Source organism: Nematocida parisii (genome assembly GCF_000250985.1).
Source record: "Nematocida parisii ERTm1 unplaced genomic scaffold supercont1.5, whole genome shotgun sequence".
NCBI lineage: Eukaryota > Fungi > Microsporidia > Nematocida > Nematocida parisii.
The window spans coordinates 297,208-312,854 of NW_013524650.1; the positions used below are offsets into that span (position 1 = coordinate 297,208).

The window sequence follows — 15,647 nt, forward strand, 5'->3', positions numbered from 1 at the left end:
TTATGTTTATAAGAGACAATAACTATAACAGCTGCAAATATGGATTTCATTATGATATTTTAAATGCCGTGACGCCCCGTAAGATTATAGTATAGCGAACTTGGGAACTATAGATAAATAACTATAAATATAGTGAAGCGAAGAAATAAAATTCTATAGTAGCTATTTTGTTTTATATTTTAGAAGACTACGTGTATTACAGGGATTTGACTAAAAGTATAACTTAATACATACTTTCTTAAAAAGACCAATATTCACAGCCTGGTCTAGAATGGCTGTTTAGTACTCGCAGATGTGTTTATATTTTAAGTGGATCAGAGACATTTTATCATCACACTCAGACAGGGATAACTATAGATTTGCTCATCACTTCCTTATTGTTCTTAAAAAGAACAGGGGGATAAAAAAAAGACAAAAATAAAAGAAATATTCAAATATAAAATACTGGAAATGCCTTCTGTATTGTATAGCAAAAGCAGACAAATCCAGTAACCTCATTAAATAGAAAAAATTCGAGCATACAAAGCCAATAAAGAAAAAAAGTGCATTAGAAACAATTTAGTAATGTAAACAAGGCCGTATATATCAGATGTGTTCGGCGTATACCCAGGAAAAATCTTGAATTATCTTCCCATATACTGAGGAAGGCTAATTAGCTGCTCAGAGTTAAAAAGGAATAGAGGGGCGCATATAGCAAGATAGTTATCCAGCCCAATGTCTGGAGCAGCTATAATGAAGAATCTAACTATAACAAGAGAAAGAAGGAATTCATTTCTGTTAAGAGACTCTGGCACAGGCATAGAGCCAATAAAACCAATTGCTAAATGCAGGAACTCGTCATTTGTGATTTCAGTGTTTCGTATATCATGTACTGAGTGGAGAGCTTTCATTCCTATTTCAGAGTACTTCATCATGTCAGAGGGAGAAAGAAGCCTGTATATATATGACAGATACCCTATAAAGGCAGGTATTCCTTGAGCTAAAGAGTACTCATCTGTCATAACAGAAGAAAACTCGTTTTTATCTAAGATGTTTGAAGATGCCTTGAATGAATGGTATTTTAGTATATTCACTACTTCTTTTCGGAGCTTTTTGTCAAAGGAGGCTGCTTTACAGTTTGTTACAGAAATAGAAGAAAGAGACACTGCGTACTCATTTAGCGCAGCATCAATCCATGCTTTGATTCCGAACAGCATGGGCTCACTAATTCTGTTTTTTTGTCCATACGCGTACACATCAGAAGTAGAGACAAAGTCTCTCTGTGCTCTTATAGCAAGCATTCTTCTGTGGCTGTTCTTGACATCAGTCTTTGCGAGTTTTTCTCTGAGTGATCTGTTGACAGGCACAACTTTTTCTTGAAGCAGCATTTCTAGCCCCTTTATTGTAGAAACATTTCTGCACTTGCATGCATCTACAAATCTCTTCTGGTTTCCATCCCATTTGAAGTTAAGGCGAATCCAATGAACTCGAACATCATTAACTATATCAGTAACAAAGTTAGGCACTGGTGGATATAAAGAGGAAACAGCCAGGTCAATATAAATTGTTGGATATTCTGTGTCTTGTGAGGCAGGTATGCACCCAAGCACTTCCTTTTTAGAAATAACAGCAATCACGATCTTTCCATTAACAACTACAAGATTTTCCTTTGTAATGATAACCATTCCATTTGTCAGCTCATACATCTCAATGAAGTCATCTACACAGTCTGGAAAGACAATTCCAGAGGCTGCGAGAGACTTGATCTTCTTAAACCTCTCTGTGGCCTTCAGCAGCTCTGTTAGTCTGTCATTGTGTTTAGACAGTAGAAGAATTTCCTTCTTGAAAAGTAAACCCTCTGGGCCCTCTTCCACAGTACTCGATGACTCCTCTGCATTTTTATTGGCCTCCGCCGCTTTCAAAGCTGCTTTTTTCTCTATTTCCGCGCATCCCTTCTCCAACGAATTCATTGCCTCTGTTATGTATAGTCTGTACTTGATGAGGCGGTGGTATATGTCTACAAAGAGTAGGCACAAATTGCAGTTAAATTTCCTTTCAGCCGCCATCACCTCTGAGCTGTACTTCTGCTTGTACATTGCAATATTCTCCTCAACTGACGCAATGTATGTAATAAAGGTAGGCGAATAAATGACTGAGGACAGTTTGTCAAAATACGCAAGCATAGAAGTGCTTACTGTCTCCATAGCAGCATTTACTAGCTTCTTATCAATTAACTGCTGAAGTTTCTGGAATGCGTCAAGCCTTACTTTTGTATCTCCATATAATGCAGCAAGATCCGCAGCATTCCCCTCAATGCATGCATTCACATCCACATCAATATAGTCTTTAGACATTGTTCGAATGATAGTTCCCAAAAATACATCACTAAGCAGGCGTATAATTGCCTGTAAATTAGTGAATATTTTATTGTGGTCTGAGTTGTATAGCCAGTTTCCGACCTCTTTAATGCAGACCTTGCTTCTTTGTAGCCCCATTATGAATGAAAGCTCTCCTGCATAGAAGCTCTTTTGGCCTTCCCTCAGAATAGAGCTAGACTTATCAAATACCCCATCTGCAGCAGACTTGTACACAATCTGCGTGTTTTCTAGCAGTCCTGATGCTTCATCGCTCATTACTATGCTGAATTTACACTGAAACATCTCTCCCTTGTCTGTTGCCTCAAATGCAATCAGTGGCTCGATTGGCTTTTCTCTTTTATTAATCTCAGGGAATGAAGAAAACTCACCCTCTGGATACTCGTTTGTGTTTGTGCTGGATTTTTGCAGACCAAATGAAGTTTTAAACATTTTGGCAATGCCTGTTCCAAGTAAAAGACCAATAACACCAGATTTGCTCTTACTTGTCAGCTTTCCATCCCCGGTTCTTTCATCTTTCTTTATGACTTGCACTATTCTTCGCTTTTTACTCGGGCACTTCCCAAATCGCTGAATCTGAATGACTTGGATCGCAGACCAGATAATAGACTGGGTGAATGCATCATGCTTGTCTTCATCTTTTGTGACAGGCATATTTTCTATAGGCACCGCGTATTCTGTCCCTGCAAAAAGAACTCGCCCATGTATTTGGGAGGTTTTCTGGAAGACTGCAGGTCCTTTGTTAGTAAGTATTACAAAATATTCCATGAAATTAAAAATCTATTTTAATTATATGCTAATTTAATTTACCTGATTGATGCTGCCCACTTAGCTCCACGGTCTCTTTCGACCTATTTTACTAATAGATAGATCTAGTGGCACAATTAAACCAATTTATAAATTCTGGCCATACCTGTATTTAATGATTTTATCTATAAATTAAACTAGCCCGATATAACCCGAACTATGAAAATTCTAAAGCCAAACTTAGCTAAAAACTCTGCAAATAGCTTCAAATAAGTAAATATAAGAAATACTCCAAATGCAATAAAAATGTACGAGTGGGTATATAAACAAGTATTCTATCTAATACTATCAAAATTATATTTTATATCCAAAAATAATATAGCAGGCATTCTAATCGCTTCCGAGTATATTTTAAATTGAGTCTACTCTGGGTATACACTGTAAATTTATGCAGAAAATGATCCCACCCATACAGAGTGTATTATTTCATTTGAATTGTTCTTAATAATAGTTTGCTTAAATGCCTGCCTGCCCTCTTCTGCATTTCCCGCTGCAGCCTCTATTTCGTATCTAGAAGGTATGTTTATATAGTCAAGTATCATATTAACAGCATGCACGGCTCCCTCCATATATCTCTGAGAGGACAGCACAGATAAGTGCATAGAAAACTTAAGATGAATACCCAGCTTGTGCACTTCATTGTCTAATGCGCTTGTTAATATATGCCGAATCATTGGAATACTCTTTTTGTCGTATGCCACTATCTCCAAGCTGTCAAATATACTGGGCCCCATGTGTTTTATCACGCAAGCATTGCCGGGAGCATACTGCACGCCTACTCCTTTTGTAATCTTTCCTGTTATAGCTATATGTATCCCGTTCTTTTCTTCCTGTATTTCGATGGGAATATCCTCGTTTCCATTAAATATTCCTCCATCCAGCTGCATTGGCGTGCTCTCTTCTTTCATCATTATGGAAATTTAAAAATAACTTGGATAAATGCATTTCCCAATTATTTGGATTTTATTTGTCGCATAAGTCCATGGCAGGAAAGAAACTCGTTGAAATTGAAAGGACAGGCAAGAAAATACAAGAAAGTAGCAAGAATGTCTTGGCTCTAATAAAGAAGCTGGGATATGCCAAGACAGCGGGCGAAATAAAGCCTATCCCGAAGGCCCCTCTTCTGACGTATCAAGACAGAAGTAAATACGAGAAAGAGCTTAAAAAAGAAGTAAAAAAGTTGAATACCCTTAAAGAAATGCTCCGGAGTGGTCCCAAAGAGGATAAGATCAAAGAGGAAATAGAGGTATACAGAAAGGGCGTAGAAATGATGATTGAGATGGAAGTGGCAGTTAGTGGCAGCCTAAGGGAAAAAGCTGAAATATTCCGAAATAATTCAGAAAGTGAAAAAATATCTGAGGCACTAAAGAACTTAGAACTGGAGATAAAAACAAAGAAAACGACCCAAATAACTGTAGAATATATGAAAGCATTATTAAAACAGGCGGTGGAAAGGAAGGAGCCCCTCCACAGCTATCTAAACGATTATTATGATGGAAAGGTGTCGATACTTGACTTTGCAAACGTACTTATTAGCAAACCAGCGAAGCCTGAAGAGAATGAGACAGAAGATGCCTGGCAGGGAGAAAGGCCAGCAGAAACAAAAAGAAAGAAGAAAGAAGTGCCTGCGCCAGTACAATATCCGCAAGCTAAGCCAGAAAAAAGTGAAAAGAGCCATTTCGACCATGTGCTGAAAAGAATTGAGGGAATAAAATTAAAAATTCCTATGGACATTCAGCTTGTAAATAGTATGCGAAACTATCTTAACTATAACAGTACGTGCGGCATGGCATACGCCATGGATGAAAATGAAGACATGCCAGATTACTTCCCAAGTAAAGCAAGCATTCTTCTGAGCAGCCCAGATTTCTATCAAAAGCTAGACATGGACACTCTCTTCTTTATATTCTACTTCCACCAGAATACTCCGTGCCAATACTATGCAGCAAGGGAGTTAAAGAACTATTCCTGGAGGTATCACACAAAGTATATGGCATGGTTCCAGAGGTTAGAAGAACCCAGCATTATCACAGAGGACTATGAACAAGGAACATACATCTTCTTTGACTACGAAGTATCCTGGAGCAGTAGAAAGAAAGAGAACTTTAGATTTGACTACAAATATTTGGAAGACAGTGCCCTATAAAATAAATACCTGATAAATATACTTTACTATAAATATGCTCTAGTGCATAAATTAATTATTTTTGGTTCTTTTGGGCTGTTTTTATTTTGTAATTTGCAATTAGTCGTATCTGGGCATCCTGATTCATATTTGTTTTGTTATTTATGTTATATATTGTTTTCTTCTTTTTTTTTATGTTTTCCGGAATGGGTGCGTTATTCGTGGTTCTCCTGCGTACATTCGCAGATGTTCTTCACACTCTTTCCATGCTTATTTTACTTGTAAAAATGAACAGAACCAAGTCATGCTCAGGAATATCTCTAAGATCGCAAATTCTCTATCTATCGGTTTATATTCTACGGTATTTAGATCTGTTCTATTTAATGGTCTATCCTCCCAAAAAGATACCATACAGGTTGATATATAATTCGTTCATGAAAATATTTTTCATATCCTTACAGTTAAACATTATATATAAGATGCTGTACAGTTATTACTACTCGTATGATAAGGAGTATGATGATATGCCAATAATATACATAATAGCAGTAGCGCTTGTATCTGGGCTATTGTTGTGTGATACAAAAATATCCGCCCATATCATTAGGGGAACGATTGAGTGGCTATGGGCTGCATCTATTGTGCTTGAGTCTGTATCAATACTACCGCAATTATCACTACTGCACCGAGTGGGTGAGGGTGAAATATTAACAATTGAGTATGTTATAACCCTTGGATTGTACAGATTTATCTATATGCTTATTTGGATCGGTAAATTTGTGTCAACTGGCGAAGTAGCAAGTCATTTACTTCTCTGGGGATCAGTCGTGCAGTCTGTTATATATCTAGAATTGTTCTGGGTTTATGCTAATAGAGTTATAAAATCTGGACGGAAGTTTACTCTCAAGCCAAAAAAGTTCTTGCGCGATGCGTTCTTATAAAATAAATGTGTTTATGCTGGGTAGAATGTGTTTAAACTGTAATAACTCAGATTTAAATTGTGTATGCTATAAATTGCTTGTGTATATTGTTTGCTTGTTCTCCTATATACTATAAAATATACATGTAAAACTATATAAATAACCTGAAATGCATTATATAAGGCATAAAAACATGCTTATATTCAATATTACAGAAAATATACATAACCAACAAGCGAATTGTGGAATTGTTTGAGTTATTACAAATTATTACATATTTTATTCATAATATACATTCTACATATGGATAAACTATTTTAAAGTAATTACTGCCATAAGAACAATTGCTAATATTTTAAAATAAATACCAAGGTGTACAAATAAAATTATTTAAAGTTTGTTTAAATTCTGTTTTATTTTCAAAATGATTTGAGTTATAGGAAATAATCCGGAAATAATCCAAAATTATTCCAACTTGACTTGAATATGTCTATTTATGCTTCATTGCAATTTAGGCCGGGGCTCTTTTATTTGTGCGCTTTTTTCAAAGTAATCTATTAGGTCAGTTACTGTTTTTGATGCGTCTGTAAATGTATTCGGCTTCTTAATATTTTCGACTTCAAAGTTCTTCTCTTTATTTTTACTTTCTAAAAGTGCATTCCTTGTTTCGATAAACTGTATTTCTTCTACCATGTTTATTCTGTTGATGATTAACATGTCCATTACCTCTAACAATTTTTCTTTCGACTCTATGCTCTTTTGCTTTACTTCTATGGCTTGCTTAATTATTTCGTTAATTTGCTTTTTGTCTTTGCATGTTTTCTTTATCTCTGCTAGTCTTTCAAACATGTTTTAGGCCTCTCCTGGTTTTCTTTTCTTTTGTTAATTATCCTATTGGACAGTTTCTGCTGGGCTTTTATCACACAGGCTGGACTGAAGAATGTACTGCTCTAAAAGAGATCTGTCCAATTGTTCTTCTCCTATATCTTGGAATCCAATAATTCCCCCTGTAAAGTATCCGTCCGAGAATGTGGCTAAATACGGCAGTTGTTCTATCTCCAGTTTTTCTGTCATAAAAGGAAACTTCACTGCTTCAGCACATAGAAATTGTATTTTCGGATAATTTGGTGCAATTTCCTCAAGAACTGCATTCATTTCCTGGCACCTCCTGAATCTCCTGTCATAAAAATGGACTAGCATTCTTTCACTTTTTGATTTTTTGCAAAGAAGAGATTCGTCTGTTATCTCTTTCAGGCCCATTTGCTTTTTAAGCTCTTTCATCCTTTTTTCTTGAAATTCAGCTAATATGTCTCTGTCTCTCTCTGCATACATAAAAAGTTTTTACGCACTAGCTCAAATATTTTTAATAATAGCTATTATAACTCATGCTTGTTATCTAACAATGTTTCATCGTATATTCATAAGGTATAAGAATTAATCCTGGCTTGTATCAATGTATAACATGCAGAAGACCATCCGGTGGAGTAAAACCAAAATATTCTTTACATTTTTTGGATTTATTTTTTCAATTGCCGTTGTATTTTTTAGCTTAGTTCCTATTTTTAATAGGACAGTCACTTCAGAAAATGTTTTGACAATCCTTGTGGGAATTATTCATTCGCTTAGAATGGTTGAGTTCTTGTTTATATTAACAGGCGCCCAGTGGTTTGTTTGGCTTATTACAACATATATGCTAAATGGACTAGCACTTGCGCTGTTTACTTATCCTGAAATTATAGAGGTTCTGAATAATGCACTGGGACAGACTGAAACAGAGTAAATCTGGCCGCGTCTTTAGCTGAGCCCAATAGTGAACTGTTACATGCACGCTCTAAACTACCTAAGGTATACACAGAGTAGCTATGGCAATGCTTCTGGCTAAATATTATAAGTGGAAATATATACATATTTTATATGCCTACCATGGATTATCGTACGTTGCAGGTGACCAAGACGCCATGATCTCATTCTGCTCGCCAGTTTCATCTGAGTTGTGCGTAGCATCTATTACAGCATCTGTGGTTTCTTGTTTTATCAAAGCATAGAATTTTCTCATCTGCTGTGGATTGTGAGCCTGCATCTTTATGCTTCTTGAAAAAAACCCATTGTCTGATATTTTCATTTCTTTCCCATTTGCTTGTAACGAAACCCGTTTATTCTTTAGTGAAATTGGGAAAACCTTTTCAATTATTGGTAGAACGTTTATGTTACTGAGCAGGTAACAGTTTATCTCTTCTATTTCTGGCTCATTGAAGGCTAAAAGCGCTTTCTTCAAAAAAGTTAAAGGGCAGCTGCCATTTCCTACAAATAAATCATTGGATATCTGATTAATTATTGATTGTATTGAAAATGCATGGAAGTAGTTTGTGCTTGTGCAGACGATGAACATCATGTGGACAGAAGACAGCTGCGGCACCATAAACAAACCACATCCACGAACTGTAAGGATTGTTGTAGGGGCACCTCCTAGTGCCTGTGCATATATTTGATTGAATTTGGTTCTCTCTGTTTCTGTCAGTGCTTTTATATTATATTTTGTAGCACAGGGCTCTTTTTTTGCTAGGGAAATACCTTCCTCCATTGCAACGTCTAAAGTAGGAAGTGTTGGTGGAACAAATTGGTGTCCGTGCTCGGATACATCATTTAGTAGAATGTTTAAGTGGCCCTGCGCACTCGTCATATACTCACGAAGTGTTTTATAATATGTCTTAATTAAAGAGTTGTATACCGAAATTGTAGAATGCTTTTCAGCTTTGTTAAGGGACTCTCCTTCGCTATCTGCCCGTACATACTCAAGTATACTTTTTTTTAGTTCTAAGTCTGCCTTCCAAACATCCAGCTTTCCCGAGACAGAAGACTCTTTTCTTTTTTTAACTAACCTTTGCACATTTGCAATGTGTGCTTGTATCTTCTCCTTTTGCACCTTTTCACTGTTTCTAATATTTGAAATGTGGTTTTCTGCCACTATAATTGCTCTGTCTAAGTCTTGGGAAACTATCTTGGATATGTTATGAATGCTTTGTAGTGTCATTCCCTGCACATCGCAGTGCTTCAACAAGGATATAATCAACGCATCCGCTCTCCACTCTCTATTTCTAGGATGGGAGGCAGCTTCTGTGAATTTTTTTAAAGATGCTGCATGTGCCTCCCCTGCCTGCTTGTAAACAAAAGATGCCCACTGCGCCTTTTCTATAAGTATGTGCAAGCTGCTTAGCTCATCCATGAAAAACAAACAGTGAAATTAATTAAATCCTACTTGCTAATTAAGAAGCAATAAGTATCTTGCTGCACACAACTAATAGATATACAGTGTATACACACATCCTAAAATATTTATAAATAAACTAAAAGCCTCTATTAAGAAAAGAGTGCATTGCTACTAATTACACCTAGCATATAATTAATATAAAGTTTATAATAGAATCATTCTTATTAGTAGAACGCGCTAATAAATGTGCTAGCTGATGTAGAACTGTGTACAAAGTAAATGTAAGATAACATGCTGTTAATCGGTATATGAATTATGTTTCAAATCTTTCTTTATGTGAGGTTTTGAATTAATAGCAGTAACTGACTGTTTCATAGTGTTTGTGTTTAAATATCTTAGCAGAAACTAGTAAGTACATAACCAGTAGATGATTGATATGTCTTGTAATATATTTTAATGATTCTACTGCGTATGGCCAGATTGAATTATAAATTTGTATTTTGTAATTTTGGCGGTATACTAAATATGTTTAATACAGAGAGAGAGCATATTCCGCTGGAAATGCTTGAGAAATACGCTGCAGAAGAGTTAGATGCAGAAAACAATACAGGATTTTTGGAGATATGCAGGATTTTTGGAGTATCCACAAAAACCGCATGTTCTTCAGATGTAGAGTTTGCGGAGCTATTTATGTCTCTTCAAACCATATTTCAGGCATCTAATATTAGTCTGCCATACGATTTTGCAGCTCTTCTAGCAGAGTGTAAGGAAGAAAAAGAGTCAGATGACTCAGCAGCTGAATTGACACACCAGAATGATTTAGCCGAGTTATACATACGAAAATTGCAGTTAAATGAGCTACTTAAAGAAAAATCTGTGTTAGAAGACAAATTGAAAGGCATAGAAGAGTTGCAGACATATTCAGAAGTATCCCGCGAGGCTCTTCAAATAGCAAAAACTCTAAACATAAGCACATCTCATCAGAAAGAAGGGAAAAGAGTTTTATGCAAGCAAGACTGTAATATTGACTTCCACAACTTTTTTATGCCGTTTGTCAACTTGTCAATTGAAACAGTAAACTTTATATATGGGCAGATAGAGATATCAGGCAATGGAAATGGAAAAGAGTGGGCAGTATCTCTATTAATGCAATACCACCAAAAGAAATTAGAAATGAAAGCGGCATATCTTCGGTACAAGACTCCAGAGCATATGTTAGACTATTTAATAACAGTACTTTTAATGGAAAAGCCACTGGCAACAATATTTGACATATGTAAAATACTAAAAAGAGAAAGAAAGTGTGTTATAAAAAGTGTCTTTTTCTTATGTTCAAAGAAAATTCTGCAGTATAATAGAACAATGGATGCAGCCAGGCTATACAATACATTATAAACAATTTTGTGAATAAGAAATAAATCTATACTATAATTAGGCTACTATGCATAACAACAAAATGCTTTGAATTTTAGATTAATAATAAACAATAGCTATACAAGAAATACAGCGAAAACATAGATTTAACTATTAAATATAACCCGAAATTCACCTGGAGCGATACAATCTAGAAATTATTGTGTATAATATTATTTAGAATATTTATTAATCTATGTTTTAAATTCGTATAGAAATACTATATATAGTGTGTATATTTATATTTCAAAATTTCCTAGTGATTCACCCAATCTTACTGGCCCTTCTACTTTATTTGCGACAAATCCTTCTTTAGGACACTCAAAAACAATTACAACAGTTGATCCTAGATTAAATAGCCCTATTTCTTCTCCTTTTTTATAAACACGGCTCCCCGAAAATACAGAATATGTGGTTGTAAATAGACCAGACATGCGGTTGGTTTTAAATTCAGCTATATTGCTGGAAATACTCCCTACACCCACACTCCCCACAGCAACCATGGCACAATACCCATGCATATACTGCCCTGAAAAAACAACTCTTTCATTCTTTGCAAGTAGTCCAGGGAAATACTTCATTGTTAGTTCTCCCACTGAGAAGAGTAAAGAGGGCAAGTGTAATACGTCTGTAATAGTAAAATCTGTAAAACTATGGAATCTGTGATAATTATGTGGTGCTAGATATATAACAGCCTGTTTCAATGTGTTGTTCTTATCTATTCTTCTCCAAATGCTTGGATCTCCTAATAGGTCCTCTATTTTGTATTTGGCCCCTTTTATCTTATAATTGGCACTATCCTTTGCATCTCCCATGCATATAATAGTCCCATCTACAGGTGATATTATTCCTTTTTGAATTGGTCTAATCCCCCTTTTTAATTTCCGGGTAAATAAGTCATTAACACTAGAATATTCAGATAATTTTTGTCTTTCTGCATCTTCTAGTGATATCCTGCATACTCCTTTGAATATCGCCAATACTGCTACATTCCCCGGCCATGGAAGGTATATTTTGCACATCCATCCTTGCACCCGGCTATATGTGCGTAGGGGAAGTGTTCTGATGATAGAATACTTTATTGTTGTCTCGCCTTGAATGAATTTATCATATAGCACATTGATAAAAACAATAAAAATCGAAAAGTACGCCATATATATTACTGTTTTTTTAAAGAATCTTTTGCTTTGGTACTTGCTATATCTAGGCCGCCATGCTGTAAATACTTCATTTAACTGGCTCATGTGGGGGTATTAAATTTTTAGAAGAATGCATAAAAATTCATTTATTTACAAAAATAAAATGCGATTGGACGTAGCTGTAATAGGCGGAGGTAGCTGGGGAAGCACTATATCTAAAGTGATAGGTGAAAATTATGCGAATAAAGGAATAGAAGGAAAAGTGACAATGTGGTTATATCCAGAGACATACAACTCAGTGGATTTAGCAGAGCTAATAACAACAACCAGAATAAATTCAAAATATTTGCCTGGTATAGAACTACCCAAAAACATTACCGTGACTTCTGACATATGTTCAGCAGTGGATGGGGCAGATGTGCTGGTTGTAGCAGTGCCGCATGAATTTTTGAATAAAATACTGCAGCAGATAAAAAATAAAGTAAAGTCTGATGCTGTTGCAGTTATACTAACAAAAGGTCTGTTTTTTAATGGCGGAGAGATGGAACTTATCTCTTCAACAATCAAGAAGACGTTAAACATACGCGCCTGTACTTTAATGGGAGCAAACATAGCAGGCGATGTTGCAAATTCTCTTTTTAGTGAGTGCACATTGGGGTATGAGAATGAAGAAATCAAAGACACTTTGCTGAATTTATTTGATTGTAAATACTTTAAGGTAACTCCAGTTAAAGACTCTGGTGCAGTTGAAGTGTGTGGTACACTGAAGAATGTAGTAGCCGTAGCATGCGGTATTGTATCTGGGCATAAAGAAGGTGCCAATACACTTGCAGCAGTCATTCGAAATGGTCTTTTAGAAATAGTTAAATTCTGTGACATGTTTGTTCAAAAAAGTAGTACTTCTGAAATGATCCCACGTGTTTTCTTTGAATCATGTGGTGTTGCCGACTTAATTGTCACGTGCACCTCTGGAAGAAATTTCAAATACTCTCGGATGGCGGCCGAAAAAAACATTGATATTTCTAGAATAGAAGAAGAAGAAATGAATGGCCAGAAACTACAAGGATACAGCACAATTAAAGACCTTAAGGTGTTTATAGAAGAGAATAAAATAGAGAAAGAATATCCTTTCTTGTACGCTATATGCCTTTCCGCGTCTTCAGATCTTTCTTCCAAGAGAATTCTAGAAGTTATCCAGAATCGCACTGAATAAATCTAAACATTCATTGTATAATACACTATATTCATAAATTTATAAGCAGTCCAAATTAACGAATACTTTATTCCTAAAAGATAAATGTCTTAATTTTTGCATATCCCTAGATTTATTGTGATAAGACCCCGTGATGGTGGTTTGATTAGATTTTAGTTGATGTGTGATATAACCCGAATGATTTGATAAATGAAATGCTCTGAGATATAGTCTAAGTCTAGAAATACCTCAAATTTATAATATATAAACATATAATAGTATAAATTTAACTATTCCAGAAGATGTGTATATAAATAATAGTATACTAAACTATTTATAGTAGAAATTTATTTGTGCATGATCTTATACCGCTAGAATAAAATTTATAAATTTAAATATTCTGCTGGTGCTTAGCCCATTCTATTCTAAACATATATTAATATTTAGAATATATTAGAAACTATTAATTAAGAATCGTAGACTGTAAAAAAGACCAGAAATAACCTTAATATTTTGTTTGTTTGGCCCAATTCATGACTAATAAGATATACATTCCATTTTTTACAATAGTCACTACGTACTTATCGTATTTTATAGTGATTGTATTGGGGCATGCGCGAGACTTTATTGGGCAGATGCTATTCCCCAAGCTATACAAGCACATGTTTCCCAGCAATGGAAGGCTTCCTCTCTTTACAACTTCTGGAAGCTTTTACACACGGCGTCTTTACGGCAGACTGAACGATTGTTGGAATAGGCCAATTACAGGGATTCCTGGGCGAAATGTAAAGGTGCTCCTGCGCACTCGGGATAGAGATGGAGAAATGAAACTAGCAGGTGAGTCAAAAATGTGCTTAAATTTAGGATCGTATAACTATCTGGGGTATGCAGGAATGTATAATGAAGAGGCAAAAAAGGCATTGCTAAAGTACCCTGTTGCATATTGTGGGCCTGTCAAGTTTCTTCCGCCGTGCCCTTTAGTTAAGCAGCTAGAGAAGGAAATAGCAGCTTTTTTGTACAAAGAAGATGCAATTGTCTTCCCTATGGGATTTGCAACAAATGCATGCACTATTCCGTATTTAGTAAACAAAGGTGATTTGATCATAGCAGACTCTCTTAACCACTCGAGTATATTCTTTGGTACGCGTATTAGTCCATGCAAGGTAGAAAGATTCGGGCACAATGACATAAATATGCTCGAAAAGATTATTAGAAAAGCAATAATTGAAGGGCAGGACAGAACGCACCGGCCTATAGGAAGGATTCTTGTGATTGTAGAGGGAATATATTCTATGGAAGGCGAGTGTGTAAAGCTAAAGGAAATTCTTGCACTAAAAGAAAAGTATCCTTTCTATCTGTTCATAGACGAGGCACACTCTATTGGTGCAATGGGTAAAACCGGCCGTGGCGTATGCGAGTATTTAGATGTGGACTTTAATAAGATTGACCTTCTTATGGGAACATTTACAAAAAGCTTTGGTGCAGCAGGTGGATACATTGCAGCAAATAAAAATATCATAAACTTGCTTAGGAAGAGATCCGAATTAATAAATAGAGGAGAGCAAATGCCTCCTGTGGTGGCCACACAAATACTTGAGTGCTTGAAAAGAATGCAAACAAAAGAGGGAAAGCGAGAAATACAGAAGCTTGCAGATAAATCTAGGTACTTTAGAAAAGAACTGCACCGCATGGGGTTTATTGTTATCGGAGAGAAAGACTGCCCGGTTGTGCCTTTAATGTTGTATAACCCAGGGAAGATAGCCGAATTTTCTAGAATGTGTCTGAAAGAGAATATTGCGGTTGTTGTTGTTGGGTATCCTGCTACACCAGTTATAAGCAGTCGTGTGCGATTTTGTCTCTCAGTTGCACATACAAAAGAAGATTTAAACCGAGCTCTTTTTGTAATTGATAGGATAGGCGACTTGCTAGGCTTAAAAATGGCTAGGTCTAAAGCATCATAGTCCAAGTGCTGTAGACTGTGCTATATAATTCTTCAGTTATAATTTGTATATGATGATAAGTGTGGTCTTAAATAGGCTAATAATGTATATTAGTATGCACAAGATGCCAAATCTATACAGTGTGTTAATAGTGCATTAGTTAAATCTATATGTCTATGAATTGTATAGAATTTAATAAATGACCAGTTTTAGAAACAAAGTAAACCTTCCTTTAAGTAGAAATATAGTTGAGTTTATCTGGGTTGCCATGGTTTATAGCGAGGAATAGCCGTGCTTCTGTGTTTAGTTTAGGGTTTTTCTTGCCCTTAATCTATTTCTTATAAATAAAAGTGTTCAGTTTAAATTAAATTAGAGAATACTTTTATTTTTTTAGATTATACTTAAAATGAAATTAATTTCAATATTATAAAAATACAATACGTAATGTATATTAGACTCATGTTATAAATACCCACAAAACATAAAATACGCAGTATAGCATATAACTTTATATGACGTATAGCATAACACACAACACGTCCAGGTTAT

General features: G+C 35.6%; 12 protein-coding genes across 12 annotated transcripts; 6 read left to right on the plus strand and 6 right to left on the minus strand.

Moving 5' to 3' along the window:
• Positions 1 to 574: 574 nt before the first annotated feature.
• Positions 575 to 3,122, minus strand: NEPG_02114 (uncharacterized protein; the record flags this gene model as incomplete). Its single annotated transcript, XM_013204487.1, has 1 exon — positions 575 to 3,122. One exon carries the CDS (start codon positions 3,120 to 3,122, stop codon positions 624 to 626), a length of 2,499 nt encoding a protein of 832 aa, XP_013059941.1. The 3' UTR covers positions 575 to 623.
• Positions 3,123 to 3,413: 291 nt separating this feature from the next.
• NEPG_02115 (uncharacterized protein) lies at positions 3,414 to 4,072 on the minus strand (the record flags this gene model as incomplete). Its single annotated transcript, XM_013204488.1, has 1 exon — positions 3,414 to 4,072. The coding sequence occupies one exon, from the start codon at positions 4,070 to 4,072 to the stop codon at positions 3,548 to 3,550; it is 525 nt and encodes a 174-aa protein (XP_013059942.1). The 3' UTR covers positions 3,414 to 3,547.
• Positions 4,073 to 4,138: 66 nt separating this feature from the next.
• On the plus strand, positions 4,139 to 5,320 carry NEPG_02116 (uncharacterized protein). Its single transcript, XM_013204489.1, has one exon. The coding sequence runs from the start codon at positions 4,144 to 4,146 to the stop codon at positions 5,305 to 5,307; it is 1,164 nt and encodes a 387-aa protein (XP_013059943.1). The 5' UTR covers positions 4,139 to 4,143; the 3' UTR covers positions 5,308 to 5,320.
• Positions 5,321 to 5,492: 172 nt separating this feature from the next.
• Positions 5,493 to 6,248, plus strand: NEPG_02117 (uncharacterized protein; the record flags this gene model as incomplete). The annotated part of the gene is made up of 1 exon (XM_013204490.1): positions 5,493 to 6,248. One exon carries the CDS (start codon positions 5,493 to 5,495, stop codon positions 6,225 to 6,227), a length of 735 nt encoding a protein of 244 aa, XP_013059944.1. The 3' UTR covers positions 6,228 to 6,248.
• A 459-nt stretch (positions 6,249 to 6,707) lies between these two features.
• On the minus strand, positions 6,708 to 7,055 carry NEPG_02118 (uncharacterized protein; the record flags this gene model as incomplete). Its single annotated transcript, XM_013204491.1, has 1 exon — positions 6,708 to 7,055. One exon carries the CDS (start codon positions 7,053 to 7,055, stop codon positions 6,708 to 6,710), a length of 348 nt encoding a protein of 115 aa, XP_013059945.1.
• A 42-nt stretch (positions 7,056 to 7,097) lies between these two features.
• On the minus strand, positions 7,098 to 7,545 carry NEPG_02119 (uncharacterized protein; the record flags this gene model as incomplete). Its single annotated transcript, XM_013204492.1, has 1 exon — positions 7,098 to 7,545. The coding sequence occupies exon 1, from the start codon at positions 7,536 to 7,538 to the stop codon at positions 7,098 to 7,100; it is 441 nt and encodes a 146-aa protein (XP_013059946.1). The 5' UTR covers positions 7,539 to 7,545.
• Positions 7,546 to 7,659: 114 nt separating this feature from the next.
• On the plus strand, positions 7,660 to 8,509 carry NEPG_02120 (uncharacterized protein; the record flags this gene model as incomplete). Its single annotated transcript, XM_013204493.1, has 1 exon — positions 7,660 to 8,509. One exon carries the CDS (start codon positions 7,660 to 7,662, stop codon positions 7,984 to 7,986), a length of 327 nt encoding a protein of 108 aa, XP_013059947.1. The 3' UTR covers positions 7,987 to 8,509.
• NEPG_02121 (uncharacterized protein) lies at positions 7,717 to 9,429 on the minus strand (the record flags this gene model as incomplete). The annotated part of the gene is made up of 1 exon (XM_013204494.1): positions 7,717 to 9,429. One exon carries the CDS (start codon positions 9,427 to 9,429, stop codon positions 8,125 to 8,127), a length of 1,305 nt encoding a protein of 434 aa, XP_013059948.1. The 3' UTR covers positions 7,717 to 8,124.
• A 441-nt stretch (positions 9,430 to 9,870) lies between these two features.
• Positions 9,871 to 10,819, plus strand: NEPG_02122 (uncharacterized protein; the record flags this gene model as incomplete). Its single annotated transcript, XM_013204495.1, has 1 exon — positions 9,871 to 10,819. One exon carries the CDS (start codon positions 9,871 to 9,873, stop codon positions 10,807 to 10,809), a length of 939 nt encoding a protein of 312 aa, XP_013059949.1. The 3' UTR covers positions 10,810 to 10,819.
• A 235-nt stretch (positions 10,820 to 11,054) lies between these two features.
• NEPG_02123 (uncharacterized protein) lies at positions 11,055 to 12,071 on the minus strand (the record flags this gene model as incomplete). The annotated part of the gene is made up of 1 exon (XM_013204496.1): positions 11,055 to 12,071. One exon carries the CDS (start codon positions 12,069 to 12,071, stop codon positions 11,067 to 11,069), a length of 1,005 nt encoding a protein of 334 aa, XP_013059950.1. The 3' UTR covers positions 11,055 to 11,066.
• A 58-nt stretch (positions 12,072 to 12,129) lies between these two features.
• Positions 12,130 to 13,179, plus strand: NEPG_02124 (glycerol-3-phosphate dehydrogenase; the record flags this gene model as incomplete). The annotated part of the gene is made up of 1 exon (XM_013204497.1): positions 12,130 to 13,179. The coding sequence occupies one exon, from the start codon at positions 12,130 to 12,132 to the stop codon at positions 13,177 to 13,179; it is 1,050 nt and encodes a 349-aa protein (XP_013059951.1).
• A 512-nt stretch (positions 13,180 to 13,691) lies between these two features.
• Positions 13,692 to 15,381, plus strand: NEPG_02125 (serine palmitoyltransferase; the record flags this gene model as incomplete). Its single annotated transcript, XM_013204498.1, has 1 exon — positions 13,692 to 15,381. One exon carries the CDS (start codon positions 13,692 to 13,694, stop codon positions 15,117 to 15,119), a length of 1,428 nt encoding a protein of 475 aa, XP_013059952.1. The 3' UTR covers positions 15,120 to 15,381.
• Positions 15,382 to 15,647: the final 266 nt, after the last annotated feature.